The sequence below is a fragment of the Grammomys surdaster genome, unplaced genomic scaffold (genome assembly GCF_004785775.1).
Source record: "Grammomys surdaster isolate TR1022 unplaced genomic scaffold, NIH_TR_1.0 125956, whole genome shotgun sequence".
NCBI lineage: Eukaryota > Metazoa > Chordata > Mammalia > Rodentia > Muridae > Grammomys > Grammomys surdaster.
Genome location: NW_021620775.1, coordinates 3535395 through 3557245, shown reverse-complemented (window position 1 = coordinate 3557245; position 21851 = coordinate 3535395). Strand labels below are relative to the sequence as shown.

General features: G+C 44.0%; 1 protein-coding gene across 1 annotated transcript; it reads right to left on the bottom strand.

The window, feature by feature from the left end:
- Positions 1-12533: 12533 nt before the first annotated feature.
- Mb21d2 (Mab-21 domain containing 2) lies at positions 12534-21537 on the bottom strand. The gene is made up of 2 exons (XM_028753805.1): positions 21414-21537; positions 12534-15373 (listed from the first exon to the last, which is right to left on the bottom strand). Exons 1-2 carry the CDS (start codon positions 21535-21537, stop codon positions 14109-14111), a joined length of 1389 nt encoding a protein of 462 aa, XP_028609638.1. The 3' UTR covers positions 12534-14108.
- Between the last annotated feature and the right edge of the window lie 314 nt (positions 21538-21851).

Sequence of the window (21851 nt, the reverse complement as noted above, 5' to 3'; positions counted from 1 at the left end):
AGAACAGGAGAGTTGACGTTGCCTCCTGTTGATGCCAGAAGTGGCACAACTACGAGGTGTGGCCTTGTTGGAGTGGGTGTGGCCTGTTGAGAGAAGTGTGTCACTGTGGCAGTGGGCTTTGAGACCCTCCTCCTAGCTGCCTGGAAGATAGTAGTCTTCTCCTGACTGCCTTTGGGTCAAGATGTAGAACCCTCAGCTCCTACAGCACCACGCCTACCTGGATACTGCCATGCCTCCTAGAATGAAGATAATAGACTGAACTTCAGAACATGTAAGCCAGTCCCAGTTAAATGTTGTCCTTTATAATAGTTGCCTTGGTCATGGTGTCTTTTCACAGCAATAAAACCCAAACTAAGGCAGTTGGCCTAGCTGGAACAGTGCTGGAATAGTCACCCTGGTGGTACAGATAAGAGAGTCATCTTGCTGACAAACTCAGCAGCCACCCAGGCCCAGATCCAGAGCTCAAGATGACCCACCCCCCAAATCTATATCATCTGTGAATGGTTGGGACTCATAGAAGGGCCAGTCCTGCTGAACCAAAGCTGCAGGATCTCCATAACACAGGACAACAATAGGATGGCCCTGAGGAGTCCCAGTGAGGGTCCAATATTGATGGTGTCACAGGAGCCAAAGATCTGAAACCAGAGCAATGACTCACTGCAATGAACATTTACAAGTGAAAGTGTGTGGACAGAGAGACAGACTGTGGGGCACACTGTGACATACTACAGTCTCTACGGTGAGGTGTTTTCTATGCTTTTCATTTGCTTGTTTGTGTCCTCTTTATTTGGGGGAAAGGTTGCAAGGTTGAGGGCGTATATGAAGGGATGGAGAAATGAGCAGGAATGGAGTAAATGATGCAAAAACTCACAAGAAATCAATTTTTAAAAAAGACTCCCAGGCTTTTTAAACTAGATGCTCTATGAATATTTGTCAAGTAAACAGTTAAGTATTGCAGTATTAGCACCCCCTCATTCTCCAATATATTGGCTTGACATTTGCATTCTAGAATTCTAGGGACCTCTTTCATGACAGGCAAATGCTCTGCCACTGACCCTTATCTCAAGTTCTCTTTTTACTTTTTGTTTGGAAACAATTTTCACGCTAAGTAACCTAGGCTGGCTGTGAAATTTTGATCCTCCTGCCTCAGCCACCAGAGCAACTGGGACTGTAGGCGAGCACCACCAGTCCTGGCTAGGATGAATACCTTTGCATATCATCTCATTGTAGGTATATATTTTTCACAACGTGATTTATTAATGGTCTAACCTCCCCTCTAGCCTACCACCCATCAGAGATAGTGAAAAAGTAAGGTTATTAGGATACACAGGTGAAGTAGACCTCTCTAGAAATGTTCTTTGGGGTGATTCCAATCTTCCTTTTTCTTAGTCCAGTCCAGTAGCAAACACTAAACACTGATCAGCTGCTAAAGTTCAGTCCACTCAGTAGACACCACACATAAACCAGTAAGGGCAGTTCAATACAGAAGAAACCAAAGGCTTGCCAATTGGCTTAAGTTTGGGGAAGCAGCAAGAAGCTGCAGCTGTCTCATGAGAAGTTGTTCCTTGCTGAGTTTCACTCTATGAAGTCATCACAAGGAAGGCGAACCAATACACCTCTGTCGTCAGTAAAGACCAGTGAGGCAGAGAAAAGAAAACCAATGCTCAAGCTCCCACTGTCTAAAGGTCATATTTATATTCTTTCTAAATATGATGTGTCCTCTCACATGTTTGCTATAGAAAAAACATTCTTTCACCTGTCCCAGCAAAACCCCATTATAACATAACTGAGTCTCCAAAGAAACGAGAAATTTCCACTATATCTAATGGCATGTCTTTTTTTTTTTTGAAAAACACTTTTTATTGGATATTTTATTTACATTTCAGATGTTCTCCCCTTACCTCATTTCCACCCCCCTCCCACCCAGGAACCCCCTATCCCATCCTCCCTCCTCCTGCTACAATGAGAATGTGCCTACCCCCCACTCCCACCTCCTCACCCTCAAATTCCTCTATACACGGCGTCCAGCCCTCATGGGACCAAAGATCTTCTCTCCCACCTATACCTGACAGGACCATCTTCCCTTGCATATATAGCTGGAGCCATGGGTCCCTCCCTAAGTGCTCCCAGGATGGTGGTTTAGACACTGGGGACTCTGGTTGGTTGGTATTGTTGCTCTCCTCATGGGGCTGCAAACCTTTTCAACTCCTTCAGTCTTCACTCTAACTCCTCCATTGGGAACCCCATGATCAGTTCAATAGTTAGCTGTGAGCATCCGCCTCTGAATATGTCAGACTCTTGTAGACCTCAAAGGAAACAGCTATGTCAGGCTCCTGTAAGCATGCACTTCCTGACTTCCACATCAGCATCTACCTTTGGTGTCTGCACATGGAATGGATACCCAGGTGGAATGGTCTCCAGACGGCCCCTCCTTCAGTTTCTGTCCCTCACTTTGTCTCCATATTTGCTCCCTTGAGTATGTTGTTGCTCCTTCTAAGAAGAACCGAAGCACCCCCACTTGGTCTTCATTCTTCATGAGCTTCATGTGGCCTGTGAGTTGAATCTTGGGTATTTCAAGGTTCTGGGCTAATATCCAATAATCAGTGAGTGAATACCATGTGTGTTCTTTTGTGATTGGGTTACCTCTCTCAGGATGATATTTTCTAGTTCCATCCATTTACCTAAGAATTTCTCAAATTCATTGTTTTTAATAGCTGAGTAATATTTCACTGTGTAAATGTACCATATTTTTTTGTATCCATTCCTCTGTTGAAGGACATCTGGGTTCTTTCCAGCTTCTGGCTATTATAAATAAAGCTGCTATGAACATAGTGGAGCATATGTCCTTGTTATATGTTCGAGCATCTTCTGGGTATATGCCTAGGAGTGGTATAGCTGGATCCTCAGGTAATGCTATGTCCAATTTTCTGAGGAACTGCCAGACTGTTTTCCAGAGTGATTGCACCGTCTTGCAATCCCACCAACAATGGAGGAGTGTTCCTCTTTCTCCACATCCTCGACAGCATCTACTATCACCTGAGTTTTTGATCTTAATGGCATGTCTTTTAATGATCATTGAAAGTAACTTTTTTTTCCAAAAGTCCCTATAGGAATGTCTCATAACTAAGGCAAATAAATGCAGTGTTGAGGTTTGGTCTATTGATATGTGTTGTAATGCTAAGTGTGGAACCCCAAGACCTTGTTGCTCCAGAGATGAGAGTCTGCATGTAGACCCAAGCGAGGCTATTTGATCTTGCTCCGAAGTTATTTCTGATTGGTGAATAAAGATGCTTACGGCCTATAGGTACACAGAATTGAGATAGGTGGGGCTTGGTGCTCCTGGCCTTGGGGTCTGAAGAAACCATGAGGGAAAGAGAAGGCAGAGAGAAGAGAAGCCACCATGGGGTAAGACTCTTAAAATAATGGCCACGTGGGTTAGCTAATTGGAATTAAGAGCAGCCCATATGAAACATGGCAAATTATATAATTATGATTAGAGGCTAGGAAATAAGCATAATAGCATAGACGATAGCCCTTGTGGTGGTGAAAGCTTATTATAAATATAAAGGTTGTGAGTGTCTTTTATCTGGGAACTAAATGGTCAAAAGTGGGGTAGAAACCCAGGATTGAGATTAAATATTTTCAACAACAGTACAGCGCTTCACTGAGTCAAACAACACCAGCAGAACACTGTTGGGGACGCTTTCTCCCAGAACTGAAAAGGAACACACTGAAACATCCATGGGCAAAACTGGCCTAGAAAGCAAAGAGACAGACACATGGCTAGACAGAAAGATGGCTACTGTCATTCATCAAGTAGTCTGAAACACAAACACAGGACAAAGGCTCTTGTTCCGTTGAAATAAGCTGGTGCCACACTATTTTTTATGTACATGTACGTGTGGCTAAAAATGTCTGTGTGGCCATCTATCCCCTAGGGCTGATTTCTTCCCTAACATTTATCCCTCACTCCAACAAGATAACTGTTCCACCAGGCTCCAATCCCTGTCCAGTTTTATGGGAAATTCATTCAAGGCTGGAACAAGCTATATGGATGAACTAGATAGTTAGTTCTTTTTGAATCACTGTCTTCCAAGGCATTCTGTTCTGAGAATCACTTAAGCCAGTGGTTCTCAACCTTCCTAAAGCCGTACTCCTTGAACACAGTTCCTCATGTTGTGGTGTCCCCCCCCCAACCATAAAATTATCTTTGTTGCTACTTCATAACTGTAATTTCGCTAGTAGTATGAATTGTAAAGTAAATATCTGGTACTCAACACTCAACCCCCCTCCCTATTAGGGATAGAAACCAATAGGTTAAAAATCACTAATTAAGCAAAAGAAATTCTCTTCATCATCCATTTGCCCTGCCAGACAGGTGACTAGTGTTGATGCAGGCTCTGCATAACAGCATTTGGAACTAGGAGTACAGAGAGTGTGAAAACGGTCTGAACATCCATTCAAAATCCCAGCACCTGCAGTTTGCTTACACAAATCTCAGAGAGCTTGCCAAGATACTTGTGGTGGGAAAATGGAAATGCTTAGAAGACAATTTTTTCTAAGAAGTTGTGGGAAACAGGGTGAGGTAGGGATGGTTGGGAATGTGTGAAGGAATCCAAAAGTTGAAACATGAAAGTTTGGGATTTATCAAAAGATTGCAGGTTATTAGAGTGAGAAACAGGAAATGGGTCATTTAATGTACAGACCTGAGAGGGGCCTCTTAGTTCATCCTACGTCCCGTGTGCCTGTTACCTAAAAAATACTATAAAGATTGTGACTGGGTATAGACAGTGAAAGGACTTTAGCCAGTCTGAGCATGGCAAACATGACCCTGGTAGGCCTTGCCCTTCTCCCCTATTCCCTCTTCCTTGCTAAAAAAAAACAGTCAAACAAACAAACAACAACTAAACATTAGACTAAATCAATTCCCTTATTTGGCCACTTCATTCTCCTAAGGCTAACTACCAAGGTCCAGCTATCAAAGTATTGAAGTCCAGCAATCAAAATCTCCCTTTGGCTTGCCTAACTAATATTCCCAGTTAAGATTAAACATCTCATCCTAATCTGGGGTTTCCTCTTTACCTTTATAAACTGCTATTTGTCTATGGGCTATGTCTGTCTCCTCTATCCAGAGGCAGTCCTTTGTGTCTCCCTCCCCCTTCCCTTGTCCTCTGTCTCTTGCCTTTGTCTCTTATTCCCTGCCCTTTGTCCCTCTAGGGGTAATATATTTCCTATGTGCTAAAAATTTAGTCTTGGAGGTCCTGAGGCAATACTGATCCCTCATGGGGTTAAGGAAATGACAGGCAATTGGGACCAGAGTTCATTCAGTATTTTTCAAGCTGAGACTTTCTTTTCAAGATGCAAAAGCCATTCTAGACTTGCCTGGCTCTTTTTATTTCCACTGTTGTTCTTTGTAAGTTTTTTTTTCCTGAAGACATTAGCATAGAGGAGAAGGTCAGAACGTGAATATGACCCAGAGGAAGGATTGTCCGGGCTGGACTCACGCTGTGATCCTGTCAGAGTCACAGGGTTTTGATGGGAGACATTGTCCCCAGAGGTTTCCACCACAAGGTGAACACAATTGAGGTAAAGATCAAATTTAAGTAAATTATATACAATCTAGTCACTGTCACAGGATCCCGAATGGCACTTTCTTTTTCTCTTAGAATTCCCATAGAAAACTAAACAAAACTGATTTGTGAGTTAGTCAAGGTCAATGCTTTTAGCTGTATTTTGGTGACTCAAGAGCCACAAAACCTTCAATATTCCAATAAAATCCTTTTGTAAGCAATAACTTTTAAAATGCCACAAACAGCTATTTGGAAAGTAAAGCGATCGACCTGTACCTGTGACAATGAGTCTGACTCTAGAGAGTTCTCAAAACCATATGCCACCATAGAATAAAGACTGAAGCAATGGTTTCCCATTACTATGTCTGAGAGGTACTTACTGCCTTCTCAATTCACCTAGAGCCCATGCCTGAGTCTGCAAATTCTACCTATAGACTATTATTGTTTAATCTTCTCCTGTGTCCATCTTCTGTCCAAGTGAATATTGTTCTTCTATGGCCAACAGTTACCCACCAGAGAGGGAGCTTTCAAGGTCCACAAATCTCACCACTTGGCTTACAAAGAACAAATATGTCCCAGAGAAGGAAAACAATTTCCTTAAAGTCATATAGGTGATGAAAGGAGGAGCCATGAACCAGGTGCACCAAGTCATCTGCACTCTAGGGTGCACAGACCATCTTCCCTGACCTTCCCAGCTACTGAAGAATTCTCCTCTCTCACCAGCTTCCCATTCTCAGGACACTGATCTGAGAAATATAATACATATTTTGGAAGTATCTGCCCATCACATACAAAGGATCTGATGCCTTCGATTTTATTTTACATAGTGAAATGGGAAGTGTTCCTTATGCAAGGACATTCAGAAGAGGCTGTGTCGAGATGAAAGAAACAAACGTCAAAAGCAAATGTCTGTTTTTCAAGATGGCAATAGCCATCTTAAGGTAGGTCAACCCTTACGTGGATCAAGTACTTATGCAGTCATTAAAACCATATCCCAGGCTGGAAAGATGGTTCAGTGGTTAAGATCACTGATTGCTCTTCCAGAGGTTCTGAGTTCAACTCTTAGCAACCACAAACAACTATCTGTAATGGGATTCAATGCCTTTTTCTGGTGTGCCTGAAGACAGCTACATGTACTCATATACATAAAATAAATCTTTTCTAAAAAGCAATTGTGGAAAAAATGTACCCCATGGTCTTTAATTTGAATTGGAACTCTTATTCCAATTTTTAAAGTAATAAATGTAAAAATCATAGATGTACACAGTGTCAAGGTAAAAACTTTTTTTAAGATTTATTTATTTTATGTTCATAAGTACATTGTAGCTATTTTCAGACACACCAGAAGAGGGCATGGGATCCCATTACAGATGGTCGTGAACCATCATGTGGTTGCTGGGAATTGAACTCAGGACCTTTGGAAGAGCAGACGATGCTCTTAACCACTGAGCCATCGCTCCAGCCCAAGGTAAATATTTTTGAGTGGGTATAGTCTCTCAATGTTTTTAATAAATGTCTGCCAATTGTTAAGACATAAATTATAAATACATAATTTTAAAAATACAAGACAGTTTAGTCACATCAAGTCACCCGCCAAGTTATTGGCCGCCTCCAACTGCACTCAATTCTTAAATGTAACTAAGGCCCTCAATTTCACCTTTTCTGCAAAACACCTCTTCACTTAGATTTTGAAAAGAGTGATGTTTTGCTGGCAGTAACCTTTTTAATTTCACGTCCTCTCTCAGTTGAAGAACTACAGCGACCATAGGATCCCTTCCATCCTCCAAAAACTTCCTGTAAGTGGTTATTTCTCCTCGTCTTGGATCTTTCAGTGATAAATTAAAGTTCTCTAGAGATCCATCTGTTCTGCTGATGAAAACACTCTTGACAGTTTGCCCAAGACTTATGTTATCTAAATGCAAGTCCCTACAAATTACATATGTAAATATACCCTAAATAGTAAGATTAGACTCCAACCCCAGAGGCATCATGGCACAGGAAGCTTTAAATATTTTAGGATTTGCTTTTAATGATGTGTGTGTGTGTGTGTGTGTGTGTGTGTGTGTGTGTGTGTGTGTGTAGGGGTAGTTATGGTGAAGACACCTGAGGAGGCAGTTGCAGGCATTGGATGCCCTGGAGCTGGCATTACAATCATGGCCCAGTGTGAGTGGTGGGCACTGAATTCTGGTCGTCTACATAAGCAGCACGTGCTCTTAAGCTGAGTCATCTCTCCAGCCCTGAAACTTTGAAATTTCTGAGACAGACAAATGGCTTCAAGACCTGAGTCTTCTTCATACCTATCTAGAAGTTTGAACATGTTCCCTAATTCGACTTAGCACTGAGACTTCCTGTGTTTCGAGTTTTGTGATAATTGATGGCAATGGCAAAGGATCAACCACGAACTGCTGTTGTGTGTCCCTGAGGTGCCTGTACATACACCAGACATATTGCTGCAACTTCATGAGATTCTTAACAGTACAGTGTTGGGAGAATGAAGACCTCAAGCTTGTACAGAGATGGGTTTATAGATCTAAAACTGACATTTCTTTGGAGACTGAGGCAATTTGAGCCAGCTAGTAAAAGCCAGTAAGGAAGAAAACAGCTCTTCCCCTAAGTTGCAGACATGAAAGCAAAATAAAATCTTAAGGTTTATTTTATGTTCTCCCATTTAACCCTCTTTTCCTTAACTAAATGATGATGAAGTTGACAGCAAAGAAAACTAGATCACTGAATCCCTACTAAAGCCTGAATAACAATCTTTCAGTCCTAGGTGTAGCTGCTCAGATGAACCGGGTTCACCTGAAAGGAGGGCTGGAAATGAAAAGGAGACAGAGGGGCAAGAGAAACACGGAGCCAAGACAAAGTTCTCTGATCAAGGCTCAAAGTTTAATATTCAGCACTGCGGTTATATGGGGGAAGCCCCACCCCAACCCTTCCTGTTTCAACTGGATAATGTTGCAAAGCAGGCTCAGCAGGCACTCTGTTCTTCTAAGTTCTTTTGGAGGTGCAAGTATAAACAAAGTGGCTGGCTTCACTGAAGTGTTAAGGTCCTGTGTGACAAGCAAGGTCTGATCAGACTGCTCAAGGCTGGGACAGGCACCCCTAGGCGAGCGACCCAGAGAACAGGTTCCCGTCTCAGCTGCCACACCAGCCTTAGATGAATTATGATTTTTAAGGGTCGTTGGGATTTATTTTTGTGTTAAGAAAGCGTCCTATATAGACAAAGCCAGCCACCAACTTACTATATAGGGTGATCTCTCTTTCTTAGTTCCCTAATGATGGGCACACGGATGGGAGACAAGGATGCCAAACAGACAGCCAATCATGCTTCTAGGTGACCTGTTATCAGGCTGTGCAGCCATATTGTGTAAAACGGTGGTTCTTCAGGCTGTGCCTTGCCCTAGGCAGCTCTATTTGACAAGCAGCTTTTGGCCCTATTTTAACTGCATATCAAAGGCAGGGTAGCTTTATACCCACAGGATATGTGAGCACCATCCATGCGCCACTCTTGAGGCTAATAGATAACGGATTCTTAAAAAGAATAGTGCAACTATATAAACTTATCACCTAAACTAAACTGTACGTGCACATGAACATACTATCAGGAGAATCAGGCTTCAGAGTCTATTAAACAAACCAGACCAAGGAAAAGGTTCCAACTCTTTCATCTGGACCCTGGAAGACACTCAAAACCATGATGATGAAGGTCCCAATTGACCTGTCAGCTGACCCTTTGGTGCATGCTTCAAGGGACTGACAGATCTCCCACCTGTCCCAGGCTTCAGACCTGCTCAGTCCCCACTACTGATACAGCCTACTCAGCCTGACATTTGTCCACCCTCCAGTTCATCCAATCAGACCCAGTCTTTCACCTTTACAGACTCCATGGGGAACTCTCCTCTACAGCTTGGCTCAAGTCTGAGGTTCAGCTCAGCTCTGGTCCTATGGATTAATCTTAGAGCATCTGCAGCAGCTGCTCACCAGAGTTAATTATCTGATCTCCCCAGTCCCAAGGAAATCTGCCCTACATCCCTATCGGCATCTGGTTTCTGCCTCTCAGTGAGACCTTTATGAGATTCCCTGAACTCCACTATGACCTCTAACTCTTTGCAACTATACACAAATAGCCCCCCACACACACACACCAACACACACCACACATTTTCACACACATACCATGACTTTCCCCACCTCCCCCCCCCAAAAAAAAAACGAAAACAAAAAACAAAAAAACAACCCTTATGCTTTGGGAGTAATAGAGAGACAGTTCACAGTTCAGTGCTTAAGAGCACTTGCTGCTCTTCCCAAAGAGTAAAGGGCAGGCCCCAGTAGCCACATGAGGTGACTTACATTTACCAATTATCTCCAGCTCCAGGAGGACCCAATGCCTCTGATCTCCGAAGATATCTGCACTCAAATGCACAAACACATGAATATACATACAATTTTAAAATAGAAATTTTTGCAAAGCTGGATTACTTTAAAAAAAAAGTTAATTTCCCTCAGTAGGATGGATGTCTGAATCAAGGAACCAACACTGAGTTGTGGCCAGCAGCCTGAACTACACCAGAAAGTGTTATAAATGTCAATCTGGGGAAATCTCAAATCAGTGACAAGAAAGGACCTGTGGGTGTGCACAGGTGATTTGGAAGTGAGAAGGAGGCTTGCACTAGCCCCAACGACTCCTCGGTCCTCATGCCCCGCTCAAAGCACAATTAGAAATGTAGTGTCACTACTGTCTATTTAATGAGCTGCAAAAGTGACTTCAGACATATTTTCACTTTTAAAGTGTTTCGAATCATGTGGCCCCATTAACTCTGAAACCAACTTTCATCTGCATCTGTAGCTCATCCATTCAGAAGAGAAAGGCGAAGGGCAGAAGAAAATCTCCCCTTGATATAGTGAGACCCAGGCCATGAAAGAGCTAAGAGCTGCTGAATTTAATATCTTGTAAATGCCTTTAAAAAATCAGACACATGTAACTTTGAAATTATGGCTCCAGCCTTAAGGCACTTATCTTTTATCTGAAGCACAAATGACGTAAAGAGATTTTCCAGCCTGTAGAAAACCAGACTGGTAAGAACTCAATGGGGTGTGTTTGAGGGAAAGGTAGTACGCTACATTCCATACACTTACCATCTTGCTCTCAGAGCATCTTAGGTGTGTGGCCTGGACAGGAATTCTGAGGATTAAACAATGGGTGTTAAAATTACTAATACCTAGAGGTCTTTGCACATTTCTATGTGAAATGTACATACTGTGTTCTCCAATATGACGAGGTGTGGCAAACAGGGGTAGGGGAATCAGAATTAATGTGCTAAAACCTTATTACACCTAATGAAATTTTGGCTGAAAGTATTTAAAGTACAGTGTGGCTAACTGTACGTGAAATGTTGGTTCTATATGCATCCTGGCAGTTGACCTGACCTCAGAGCAATGGCTTTTGGAATATAAATGCCCACATCAACAGTACACCCGACTTTGTTTTAACATATACAATATACCAACATGGTCAAAGTAGCTACACAGACTATGATAGAATCAGTGAAATCAGCCTATACCAGCTCTAACTACAAGGATACAAAGGTAGGAATCCTTCATAGATCACAGAAAGAAAAGAGACACACCAATCAAAACAACTCAACATGTCTTACTTGATTAAATATGGTGATCAACTAACCTGAATTCAAAATTAGTTAAAATACTGGTGATGACGGAGTCCAGTAAGAGGAGCCTCCTCAGGCACTGGGTTCTGAGGACTCAAGCTTTCATTTCCATCTTTCACCATGCCATCTGATGTCAGCTGCCATGACTGTGTAATGGGTATCAGTGCCAATATAAACCAAATCCATATCCAGGATGAGTATGTGCTTCTAACCCAGTGTTCCACAGGGTATGTCCCCAGTTGAAAGAACTGAGATTGTATGGCCCCTGTCAGTGTCTGTGACCAAGGAAGTGTGCGTTTTTATCCATGGCTTTTCCGACCAGGAGGAACCTCTGGATCTGGGAAGCAGCTGTTTAATAAGGTCACACTCTAGTGGAAGATGTGTATATACCAACAGGAAGACAGGAGGAATGAACACAGGCTGCTCACTCTGTAGACCGCTAAACTAGAGGTAGCGTCTGTGCTTACAGACCACCTCTGTATTATCACGAAAACAATTTCAAAGCTGGCTGGGTGTGGTGATACATGCTACTAAGGCTGTAGTCTACCATGTCCACATGACTCCTCCAAGCTCAGCACAAAATGGAGAACTTCCTTTTCTTATTAGGGCTTCCTCTTCTCTGCCTGATCTAGAGAGCCAGACCCCAAAATCGTCTATCAGAGGAATGTCTCATAGTCCTCGGCAAACCTATAAATTCAACCCCTTCCCCCACCCCAGCCCCTTAAGAATCTACCCAACAAGTACCTGGGATTCCTGGAATGCCTCCATGCAGATGAGGCATTCCCGGTAGTTAAACTCTAGCCAATGATTTACATTCACCCTGGAAACTCCTTCCCATTCTCCGAGGTTCATATATAGCCTTTGTCCACCCCAAATAAAGTGTGTGTGTATGCTCACCAGCTGTTTCACTAAAGAGTGTCTAAGAGCTGTTTCATTTGAGTATTGTCAAAAAAGAGCTGTGACTCTAAAATCACTGGGGAAGCTCCCACCACCCTACCCTTGGTACTCACTTTCAGACAGACTGGCATCCTGCAGACCCCACCCATTCTGGACTTGGCTTCATTCTTCCAGCCCAGTGTGCAGCAGCCAGCAGTGCCAGGACACCCTGAGGGAGGGAACGGGTGACACAGAACCAAAGCTAGTCCCCAAAATGCATACCACAATACATACGTGATACCCAGCACTCAGTCCAGGCAGAAAATCTAGAGTTCCAGGCTAAAATCAAGTGACCATAGTGAAAACTGAAGGACAGAAGGGGGAGGGGCTTTGATATTACAAAGTAAGACCGACAACACAATTCCAAGGCCAGTATGTTTCTTTTTTATTTTTGTGTTTGACTTCAGATTGTTGAGTGATTTATAAGCATTACATTAATTCCCATGCAAAACTCCAAGAGCCTGATTCCAACTGGCCAAAATCCAACCTATGAGTCTGGACATTCAAGACCAAAACAGCCACCGTTGCTTGCTTGACTCTTCCATTAGCAGACATCGTCGGTGTCATCTAGGTCAGTGGGCCCGCCCAGGACTCAAGCACCACGGTTTGCCTTGAGTTCACACCAAAACAGGGGCCAACATGCCCTGAAGCACCTAAATCTTGCAAATAGTTTCTGTCAGATAATAGGACTCCCTAATTCCAACAGAGCTACTTAGGTATTTCCTGGTTCCTGCTCTACAGTGACACCTGCTTTGAACAGGCACGGTTATCATCAATCTGGGGATAATTCTGCCTGTCAGCTTCCCTCAAGATCTCAGGAGAAGTAAAGAGAGTTTATAAAAGGAAAGGGGGAAGAGAAGATCTCTAGAACCCCCCCCCCGCAAAGAAATAAATACAAAGATACCCACTTTATCAAGTATTGTCTCCCCCAGCTTCAGATGGTCAGTGAATAGGTATAAAGCTTTAAGAATTCCCCTCAATAAGGCAGAAACCAGAGCTATCAAAGAGGGCCAAACGGGACCCACAATTAAAGGAGAACTAGACAAATGTAGAGACTCATCCTAATGACCGGGAGAACTGGACTAAATGAGAAGCGAGGACAGCATTTTCTAGAGGGATGCTAATGGATGCTCAAACACATATCGCAGCTATGACGATGGCAAAGACTTCATTAGTGCAAATAACAATTAGAACGGTGTGCTCCTTAATAGGATTTAAATAAGGCTTCAAATAATTACAAACACTAAAACTAACATTTGGAAACCTTAATTCTGTTTGGAAAGCTATCAAACCCTCCCTCCAAACCATCCAATGTTTGCTGATTTAAGGACAATTACATTCAATGAGGTTGCTCGGAAACACAATGTACATCGCTCTCTCACTCTCTCTCTCTCTCTCTTGTAGTTTCCATCTCATAGAAAGGGGAAACTATTCTGACTGCTGGTGCAAAGGAGTGAATGCAGCCAGCATGTGCAGGGCCTGCAGGTTCTTAGGACTCTCGGTGCAAACTCGGGAGAAGAACAAGGTCAAAGTCAGAACAAAAGCCGAAGAGAGAGTGTTCGAATATGCAGGGATGGGATGTGTCCCCCCCCCAAACCCACCAACACAGCTAAACTGGGTGTGGGACAGAAAGCAAGCAAAAGGATTCATGGGCAGTGTCATCTATGGCTCAAGTTCTCCTTAAAAAATGAACACCAAGAAAAATAAAAATCCACAATAACTAGAAAACAACAGCAAACTCGGGCAGAATGTGAAATAGTGATAATACTGTTTCAGAGCCTGCACCATCCTGCATAACCAGGAAACTTAAGATGTGTTCTTACCAAATCCAATGGAAGCTGGATATGTAAAAACAGAAGGACAGTCACAAATCACACTACACGGTACATAAGGTTTACAACCAAGAAAGGAAGGGGAAAGAAAGTCATCAAAACACTCAGAAAAATTTATCATCGATTCTGAAATGGGGCCTTGTGACGTCATCGGGGTTAATAAAGACTGAGATGGACTTCCCTGGATTCTCAGTTACTAGCTGCTGCAGTTTTTTTGCCAGACGGTCATCAGGCTGATTGGGGTCACCTCCATCCGACTGTGGGGAGGGGATGCTGGTGGTGCTGCCCCGACGCTGTAGCTTCAGCGTCAGCCGATTGGCTGCCTTCACGTGCTCGATGGCCGTGCGCAGGTGCTCTGCGGGATCTGAGCGAACTGAGGAGAGCTTCCTGGCGTGAAGCATAACTGTCTCCTCTGACAGGTGCTCCAGCATGTTGCACTGAGGGATGAAGTAATTAGGGCACATCTTGTTGACCAGACAGTGCTGCAGGTCATCAATGAGGCCCAGCAAAAAGTGGGCTGCATAGTCTTCTTGAGCCAAGTAGCTGGCAGGGAGTCGGTCACAGGCCCAGAGCATCATGCTTCGAAGGTGGTAGGGGCTGATAGCCTTGGGCCTTGACAGGAGTTTGATGATGATGGCTTTGCAGGCTTGGTAGGCCTGCATGAGACTGCCTGAGATGCATTTCTTCAGTTGCACCTCACTCCTGGCAAAGGACAGTCGCCACTCATTGTCCTTCTTGCCCTTGTAGGAGCAAGCTGGCACCAAGTAGAATCCACTGATGACCTCTTCCTCTGTGATCTTCCCATCCCAAAAGTGGTTCTCCATGAGCCAGCTCTGAGCCACCGCAGGCCAGCCTTTGAAAGACACCACAGGGACGATATCGTACAACATGCGGCTGCTCCCCACGCCCAGAATGATGGAGATGATGGTCCCGTTCTTCTCTACCTTCTCCACCTTCGGCATCCCTCTCTGGGGCTTCTTCTGTATCTCTGAGAGGACGATGCAGATGGAGTCATAGAACCAGTCAGCCACTCTGGTGGGAGAGAAGAAGTAGTTGGTGGCACCGTTGATGTGATCAGCCATTGTGCAGCAATCTTTCCATTTACTGATTGTCCCCTCGTCAAAGAGCCGGAGGCTCAGCCAGGAGTGGCACAAGGCTGAGTGGCGCATATCGAGTGTCACAGGTTGGTTACGGTCATGTAGCTTAAGGGCCGGCACCAGAAGGGTGAAGTCCATGTCGTAGTCAGTGCCCCGGGCATAGACATTTAACTCATCTAGGTCCAGGTCCACCACACCTTCTCGGACTCCTCCAGAGAGCAACAGATACTCGTTAGCCACGGGGAGTTTTTGATCTAGCTTTTGCACCATTCCTAGGAACAAAAAGAGAAAACACTGTTACGGGAAGCACACGGCCATGTGCGTTATTAAGGAAAGCTCTGACGTCCAAGAATAAAACACACTAGCATAAAACCAGACCTCAGGCGCTGCACAGACCCAGCTAACATTGCCCTTTCTTACCAGCACCAGGGTCTGCCCTTTCCCAGGTGGAATGGCTCTGACAGATCATTAACGTGAAAACTATTCTCACCATAGACCAGGCCTCCTCTCCCCAAGTCAGCCCCTTGAGGACCAGACTCTCCACAGCCTCAGTCATTCAGTCAGAGAACTTCCACAGGCTCCAACTCTTCTTGACCTTGTCCTGCCAAATCTCACCCGAATTTCATCCCCTCTGTGTCTCTACTGTCCCTGGTTCCCCGCGCTGAAGCCATCTGATGCCGTCACGTGAAAAGTCAGGCCTAGGGTTTTGCCAAGGCAGTCTCCTCGTTCGCCCAGCTTCTCCTCCCAGCATGAACAGCTCTCTGAACCCAAAGTCCTCAATGTGACCACAGAGGTTTTCAAAGGACAATATGTCCCTAGCTCTAGCACGTCATCTGCCCTTTCTGTTGGGTACTTGCCCAGAGCTACAAAAACTGTAGTGTGCGCAACTATGGACGACTTAGTGGCTGGTCCCTTGGACTGCTGTAGATATTCAGAGTGAAGGAAGCACCGTGCTGGGGTTAAGAAATGAGTTGGAAATGAAGTAGGAAACCCACTGTTATCTCCTCTTGGGTATAAAGAGCTCAAATTTCTTTTTGTTTTTCATCCTACTTAGGAGTAAGCTGCCCTTAAGCACACCACACCACCTAGGCCCTACCTAATAACCAACAGTTTACATAGTAACAATCTGTAACAAAGTGTTACAAAGTAACTGTTAGTCTGTAAAGTACCATTTGAGCCCCTGCTTTGGATTTTTCTAACAGCTTTCTTTTAGGCAGACTTGGGTGAAAAAGAGCTAAAAATTTCCTTCTCCCTCTGCTGGATTGGAGAAGCTGTGGACACCTTCACTTGCTGTAATAAACATTCCTGGGGTAGATGGGGGTGGGGATCTAAAACTCCCTCTGCTGGACTGTAGAAGTGGCCACTTTTACAACCCCACAGAAAGGAGAATTCCTGCCTGCTACACGGTATGCCTTCTAAATGCCCCTTCCGCATATAGTTAAAATTATCTTTTCAAGGGGCCAATATGATAAAGTGTTTGGTCAAATCCTACAATTCAGGAGCTAGGCTGATTATGAAATACTGGTTCTCTCAAACCTGCAGAACTTCGAGGAGGTTCGTTTGTGACATTCCCAGAAGTTGGGAACTTAGTTACTAAGGCCATGTTCCTCCAGTGATGCCTGCACTTCCATCTGGCCTTCTTGCGTTTGCAGTTTTACAAAACTGATGACAAACAAAGCCTTCCCCCAGCTCTATCCACCCCAAGACATCTTCCGTGCAAACTTGTCTGGCTTAATTTAAGTCAAACTGAGCTGACATTAGCTGTCATGGTGGATCGATTGCCAGGGGCTGGAAGAGAACAGAGGGGCAGGGAGTTCAATGCTCAGGTGGCTGCAGGGTTGGTTCCAACAAGTGAGTCTCTGAATGGATTCACTTTTGCCACTAGCCACATCTGAAGTCAGGGACAGAGCACCAGATCACACCAGCCCATGAGCTTACAATAGAAACAGAAGGACAGAGAATGCCTTTCCTGGGTCTGCTGTCTCCAGAAGCACTGGCTCCTACTTGCTCCTGAGAAACATTCCAGTAAAGCCATCTTCCCATAATCCTCCATGCTAGTTCTCAATTTCCCTAACGCTACAATCCTTTAATACAGCTCCCCACGCTTTGGTGACCCCCCCAACCATAAAATTACTTTTGTTGCTACCTCATAACTGTAATTTTGCTACTGTTATGAATCATAATGTAAATATTTTTAGAGAGAGAAGTTTGCCAAAGGGGTCACAACCTACAGGTTAAGAACTGCTGTTCTATGCTTTGAATTTGCTTTATTGCCTAGTATCTACTGTCAAAGACCTTAATATATACACACTGGGGCCTCAAGGTTAGAGAATGAACACTACATCATCCATCCGTTACCATTTTGTGGATCTTCAGATCAAGTAAAAGAACAGGCTGTTGCCCATCTCCCTGAGTCCTAGGGAATAAACTCTGGTCACACTGTTTTAAGCAGTAAATCCGTTCAGAGACAGCACCTGTTGAAACTGAGCCGTGGAACCAATTAACTACATACACACTACATACATAGTCACTACATACATAGTCACTACATACATAGTCACTACATACATAGTCACTACATACATAGTCACTACACACATAGTCACTACATACATAGCACTATACTGTTAATATACATAAGATGCAAACTTAGCATCGTCAGAGACATCATTTAATAAAAACTTGGTGGATAAGTGGTATCAGTGTGTATGGATAAGTTCCTTTGAACACACACAAATGCACACACACACACACACACAGTGGAGAAAGAATTGTATAATTTTAATATCTTGTAATTTTAGCAACATTAGATAAATTATCTTTGGTTAGGTATATAAATATAATCTCAGCGTCTTGCTGGTTTGGGGGAAGCTACCACTTCTTTGGCTTCCGTTCCTGTGACCTAAACAATTAACAAACAAAGCCTTCTTCCGGTAAAGATTCTTAATGATGGGCCCAGTGAGGGACGACAGTGTCAAAGTCCTCTGTGACTCTGATACACCCTCTAGGGTGTCCTTGCTGATGAAAAATACAGATGTTCTAGTAAAAATATCATGATTTATACTTTGCAGGAAGAAATGCCTTTGTTAAGCTTACTCAAGATTCCAAGAAGCATCCTTAGATGTGGGCAGGGCTCTCTTTTTTCTAAGAACAACACAGACTACAGAATTCTTAATGGCCTCAATTTGCAGGTTTTGTCATTCCCTCATTCATACTTAAAAAAAAAACATCTATCTGGAGTCTCTCACTATGTGTGTGTGTGTGGGGGGGGTGTAAGACAACAAGCACCTAAGATTCTGAGGAGAAATAACTCATCGAAGGCTATGAGAGCTCTGGTGACATAGTGAAGAGCACTGCCCTATTCTCATATACGCTGCAGAGGTCCGCATGTCACATGCATACTAGTCTCCCTGTGACGAGGACCTGGCTTGACCTGAATGTAAAATGGCTGGGAAAGGAAATGGTCAGGCTCTCCAGACAGTGGGCTGGCTTTGTGCTTTTGTTCCTGGAAGCTTTACTGTGACCCTGGACCAGGAACAGATCATATCTATCTACCTACATTTATCAAGAAATAATGGACCCCTTGGCCGGGCGGTGGTGGCGCACGCCTTTAATCCCAGCACTTGGGAGGCAGAGGCAGGCGAATTTCTGAGTTCGAGGCCAGCCTGGTCTACAGAGTGAGTTCCAGGACAGCTCGGGCTATACAGAGAAACCCTGTCTCGAAAAACCAAAAAAAAAAAAAAAAAGAAAAAAGAAATAATGGACCCAATCAGCCTTGGAAAATGCCATTAATATACCCAGATAAATAGACTGCACAGTGCCCCCTTGTGCCCAGCAATCTCGTAGTCACCATTACTGCTCCTGTTACGGTAGCATTTTATAAACCAATGAGTCGGTTTTACTTTGCACAATGGCTTAGACAACTTCGTGCAGTTTTACTTAACACTTTGAAAATTTGATTAAAAATCAAGGCATGGCAATGGTCTTGACTATTCAGTCTCAGCATAAAGAGCGGGAAGGACTGAAAGATGTCCCCTCAAAGAACTTGCTTGGTCTTTGTCCATTTTGACCTTGATCAATATATGTGAGTTCTGGGACCAGAACGAGAGGCCTTGGGAGAGCGTTCTGGGTTTTCCATTTACAATTTAGATGAGCCTGATAAGATAGTTAAATTTCCTGAGCTTCCAGTTCCTCATTTAAGTAAATAAATAAACCACAATTGCAGAGTGGTTATCAAGTTGCTAAACATCTAACAGACGATTCGTTTTGTTCATCTGTGTTCCCCTTTCCACTAAACTAGACTCACTCCATAGAGTGGTTTGGGGGTCTAATTAAAGCGATCTAACGAGGGCCTCTGGCACATTCAAGGCACACAAAACATTCTGTAAGATGAAGAGTAGCCTCTCCTTTGGAGGTAACAAGACTTCCGCTGGCCCAGGGACACATCCTTGGGTGGCAGTATGTTGCTGGAAACACAGTTTGGCAAACAGGGGCAAGCTGGATTCCGCCATTCACTGTGCTCTGTGGACCGGACAGCTTCAGCAGCTCCTTAGAGGACTTGACCTGGACTAACGGGAGCCCTTTTACCGCCAATGATAGTGCCTTGTCGGTTCTGAGGTGTTCTCTCCATCCTAAATCAGGGAATAGCAAACTCGAACATGGTATGGATATCATCAGAGGCTCAGCCCAGGAAAGCTACACCTTCGAAGGCGAAGCCTATTGGCTCCTGTAGTCAAGGCTTTACTCTCCCACACTTAGAACAGACTTTGGGAACTGGAAGGTAACTGCTTCGTACAGTGTATCATGCATTTCTATCACGTTTAAAACCTCGTTAATTATATGTGCATCACAGAAGGGCTGGCAGCATGTGGGATAAAATGGTGTACTGGTTGTCAAAAAGTCAAATAGGAAAAGGAGAAACAAAAAGCCTCAGAATTTCATTATTTTCCTTTCAAACAAGTTCTAAAAGTCAGTGGCCCTGTCAAAGTCTACCAAGCTGTCATAGACAACACGAGGGTCTGAGACACCTACAAGGAACATAATTAAGCTCTCTGCATCTCACTTTCCTCAAACAAAAACTGCAGAATAACAACTGTAAGTCTTACGGTAGCCATGGTAACATGCAAAGTACACCGTGGGAGCGGTCGGTTGCTTAACTGTCTGTCTTTACCTTAGGAGTACAGATTTGTACACAGACACACGTTAGCAACACATTTCCCACTTAGGAATACTGTACTCAGTTCTGAGGATGCTCACAAAGCATGGTCTCTATAACTCATAACTTACTGGCTTCTCACAGTCATGCCCAAGAATGAAAAATGTTCATTCCTCAAAGAACCCCTGACAGCATGGTGCTGGGGTGGGGGGCATGTTAAAATAAACAGATCGGCTAAAGACCACATGTAAAAACAGCCAAAACCATTTTCATGGAGACTGTTAACCTTAAGAGAGCTGAGTCCAGCCACCTCTGCCTAAGATGCCCCCCCTGGGGGGGGGTGGATGAAGGTTGTTTCTATTGCTTTCTGATTTGAGGTGTCAATGCAAATTAGTTAAATCACTCTGAACAGGAAAGTTAAGTTTATCGGGGAAGGAAAAGGACTCAAAACTTGTTCAATTTACTCACACACAGATGTAAGTATTTACACCCACAGACACTGGGGATACCCAGGTGAAGAGAGATGACTTCCTGTGCACAATGCCTGTCATTTTGAGAGGAAGTGAGAAGTCAGCTGCATCAATCAGGGGAGGGGGCATCATGCTGAATAACAAACCTAACATCTCAGTGACTCAAAGACCAAAGTTTTACAGTCCACCAAGGCTAGGTAAACTGAGGGTTTGCCTTCCCTTTACCCAGGAAAAGAGCGGAGGAAACAATCCGCCCAGACCTTTCATAGCTCCTCTGCTGCAGAAAGAGGAAGCTCTTAGATGAGGTGAATTTCACCACAGACGTGAGAGATCTGGCTAGAAATAACACATCATTTCATTCATCAAATTTCATTCATCAATTCAGGGTCCCAAACTAGTACACTGTCCCAGCCAACCACAGAGAAGAAAGTGCACTCGTATGCTGGGATGGAAGGGATCCAGGAATATTTGACAAGCAGCGCAAACAAATAAATCACACGCGATGAACATACAATTGTAAGTTGAAATGAAAAACATGAAGGGAAATGAATAAGGGTCCTAGTCAAAACATAGAAGACAGAAAAGGAGGGGAAGATGCTTGCCCTGGAGAATGGACATTTCAAGAAGGCCAAGGGAGTCCTTCTAATGACGGACAGATGGTGCTAATAAAGAAGAGGTGGGCTTTACCTGTCATCGGAGTATGTGCAGAGATAAAAAGCAAGCCCACTATTGTGGGCTGCATCTCCACCAGGCTCAGTTTTCTAACAGTGATGACTGAAAGCAGTGGGCTCTTCAAGGGATGCCCAGTCATAACCGTCAGCTGAGAGAGGAACTAGAATTCAAAGCACGTGATGGAGCCTGGGGAAATGTCCCCCAAGGGAGCTGCCCAACACAAGAGCCTGCTGCTAACCCCAGACACCAATGCTGACTCCAACATCCCTCTGATGGCCCGACGCAGCCCTGGTGACTGTGGCAGTGAAATACCCAGGGACCACTGGGGTCAAGCGATTGGGGGCCCTTGTGCTGCTCCCATGTGAGCTTTGGGGTATCATTTCTATTTTGCAGCAGAGCTACCTTTTCCATTTTAAAGACATAGCACATTACACTATAGCAAAGTGGGTAGAG

Coding starts and splice junctions, on each gene's coding strand:
- Mb21d2 (XM_028753805.1), bottom strand. CDS start 21,537: ATGACTGGGCATCCCTTGAAGAGCCCACTGCTTTCAGTCATCACTGTT. Junction 15,374..21,413: donor TGCACATACTCCGATGACAG/GTAAAGCCCACC, acceptor TTTTGTTCCTAG/GAATGGTGCAAAAGCTAGAT.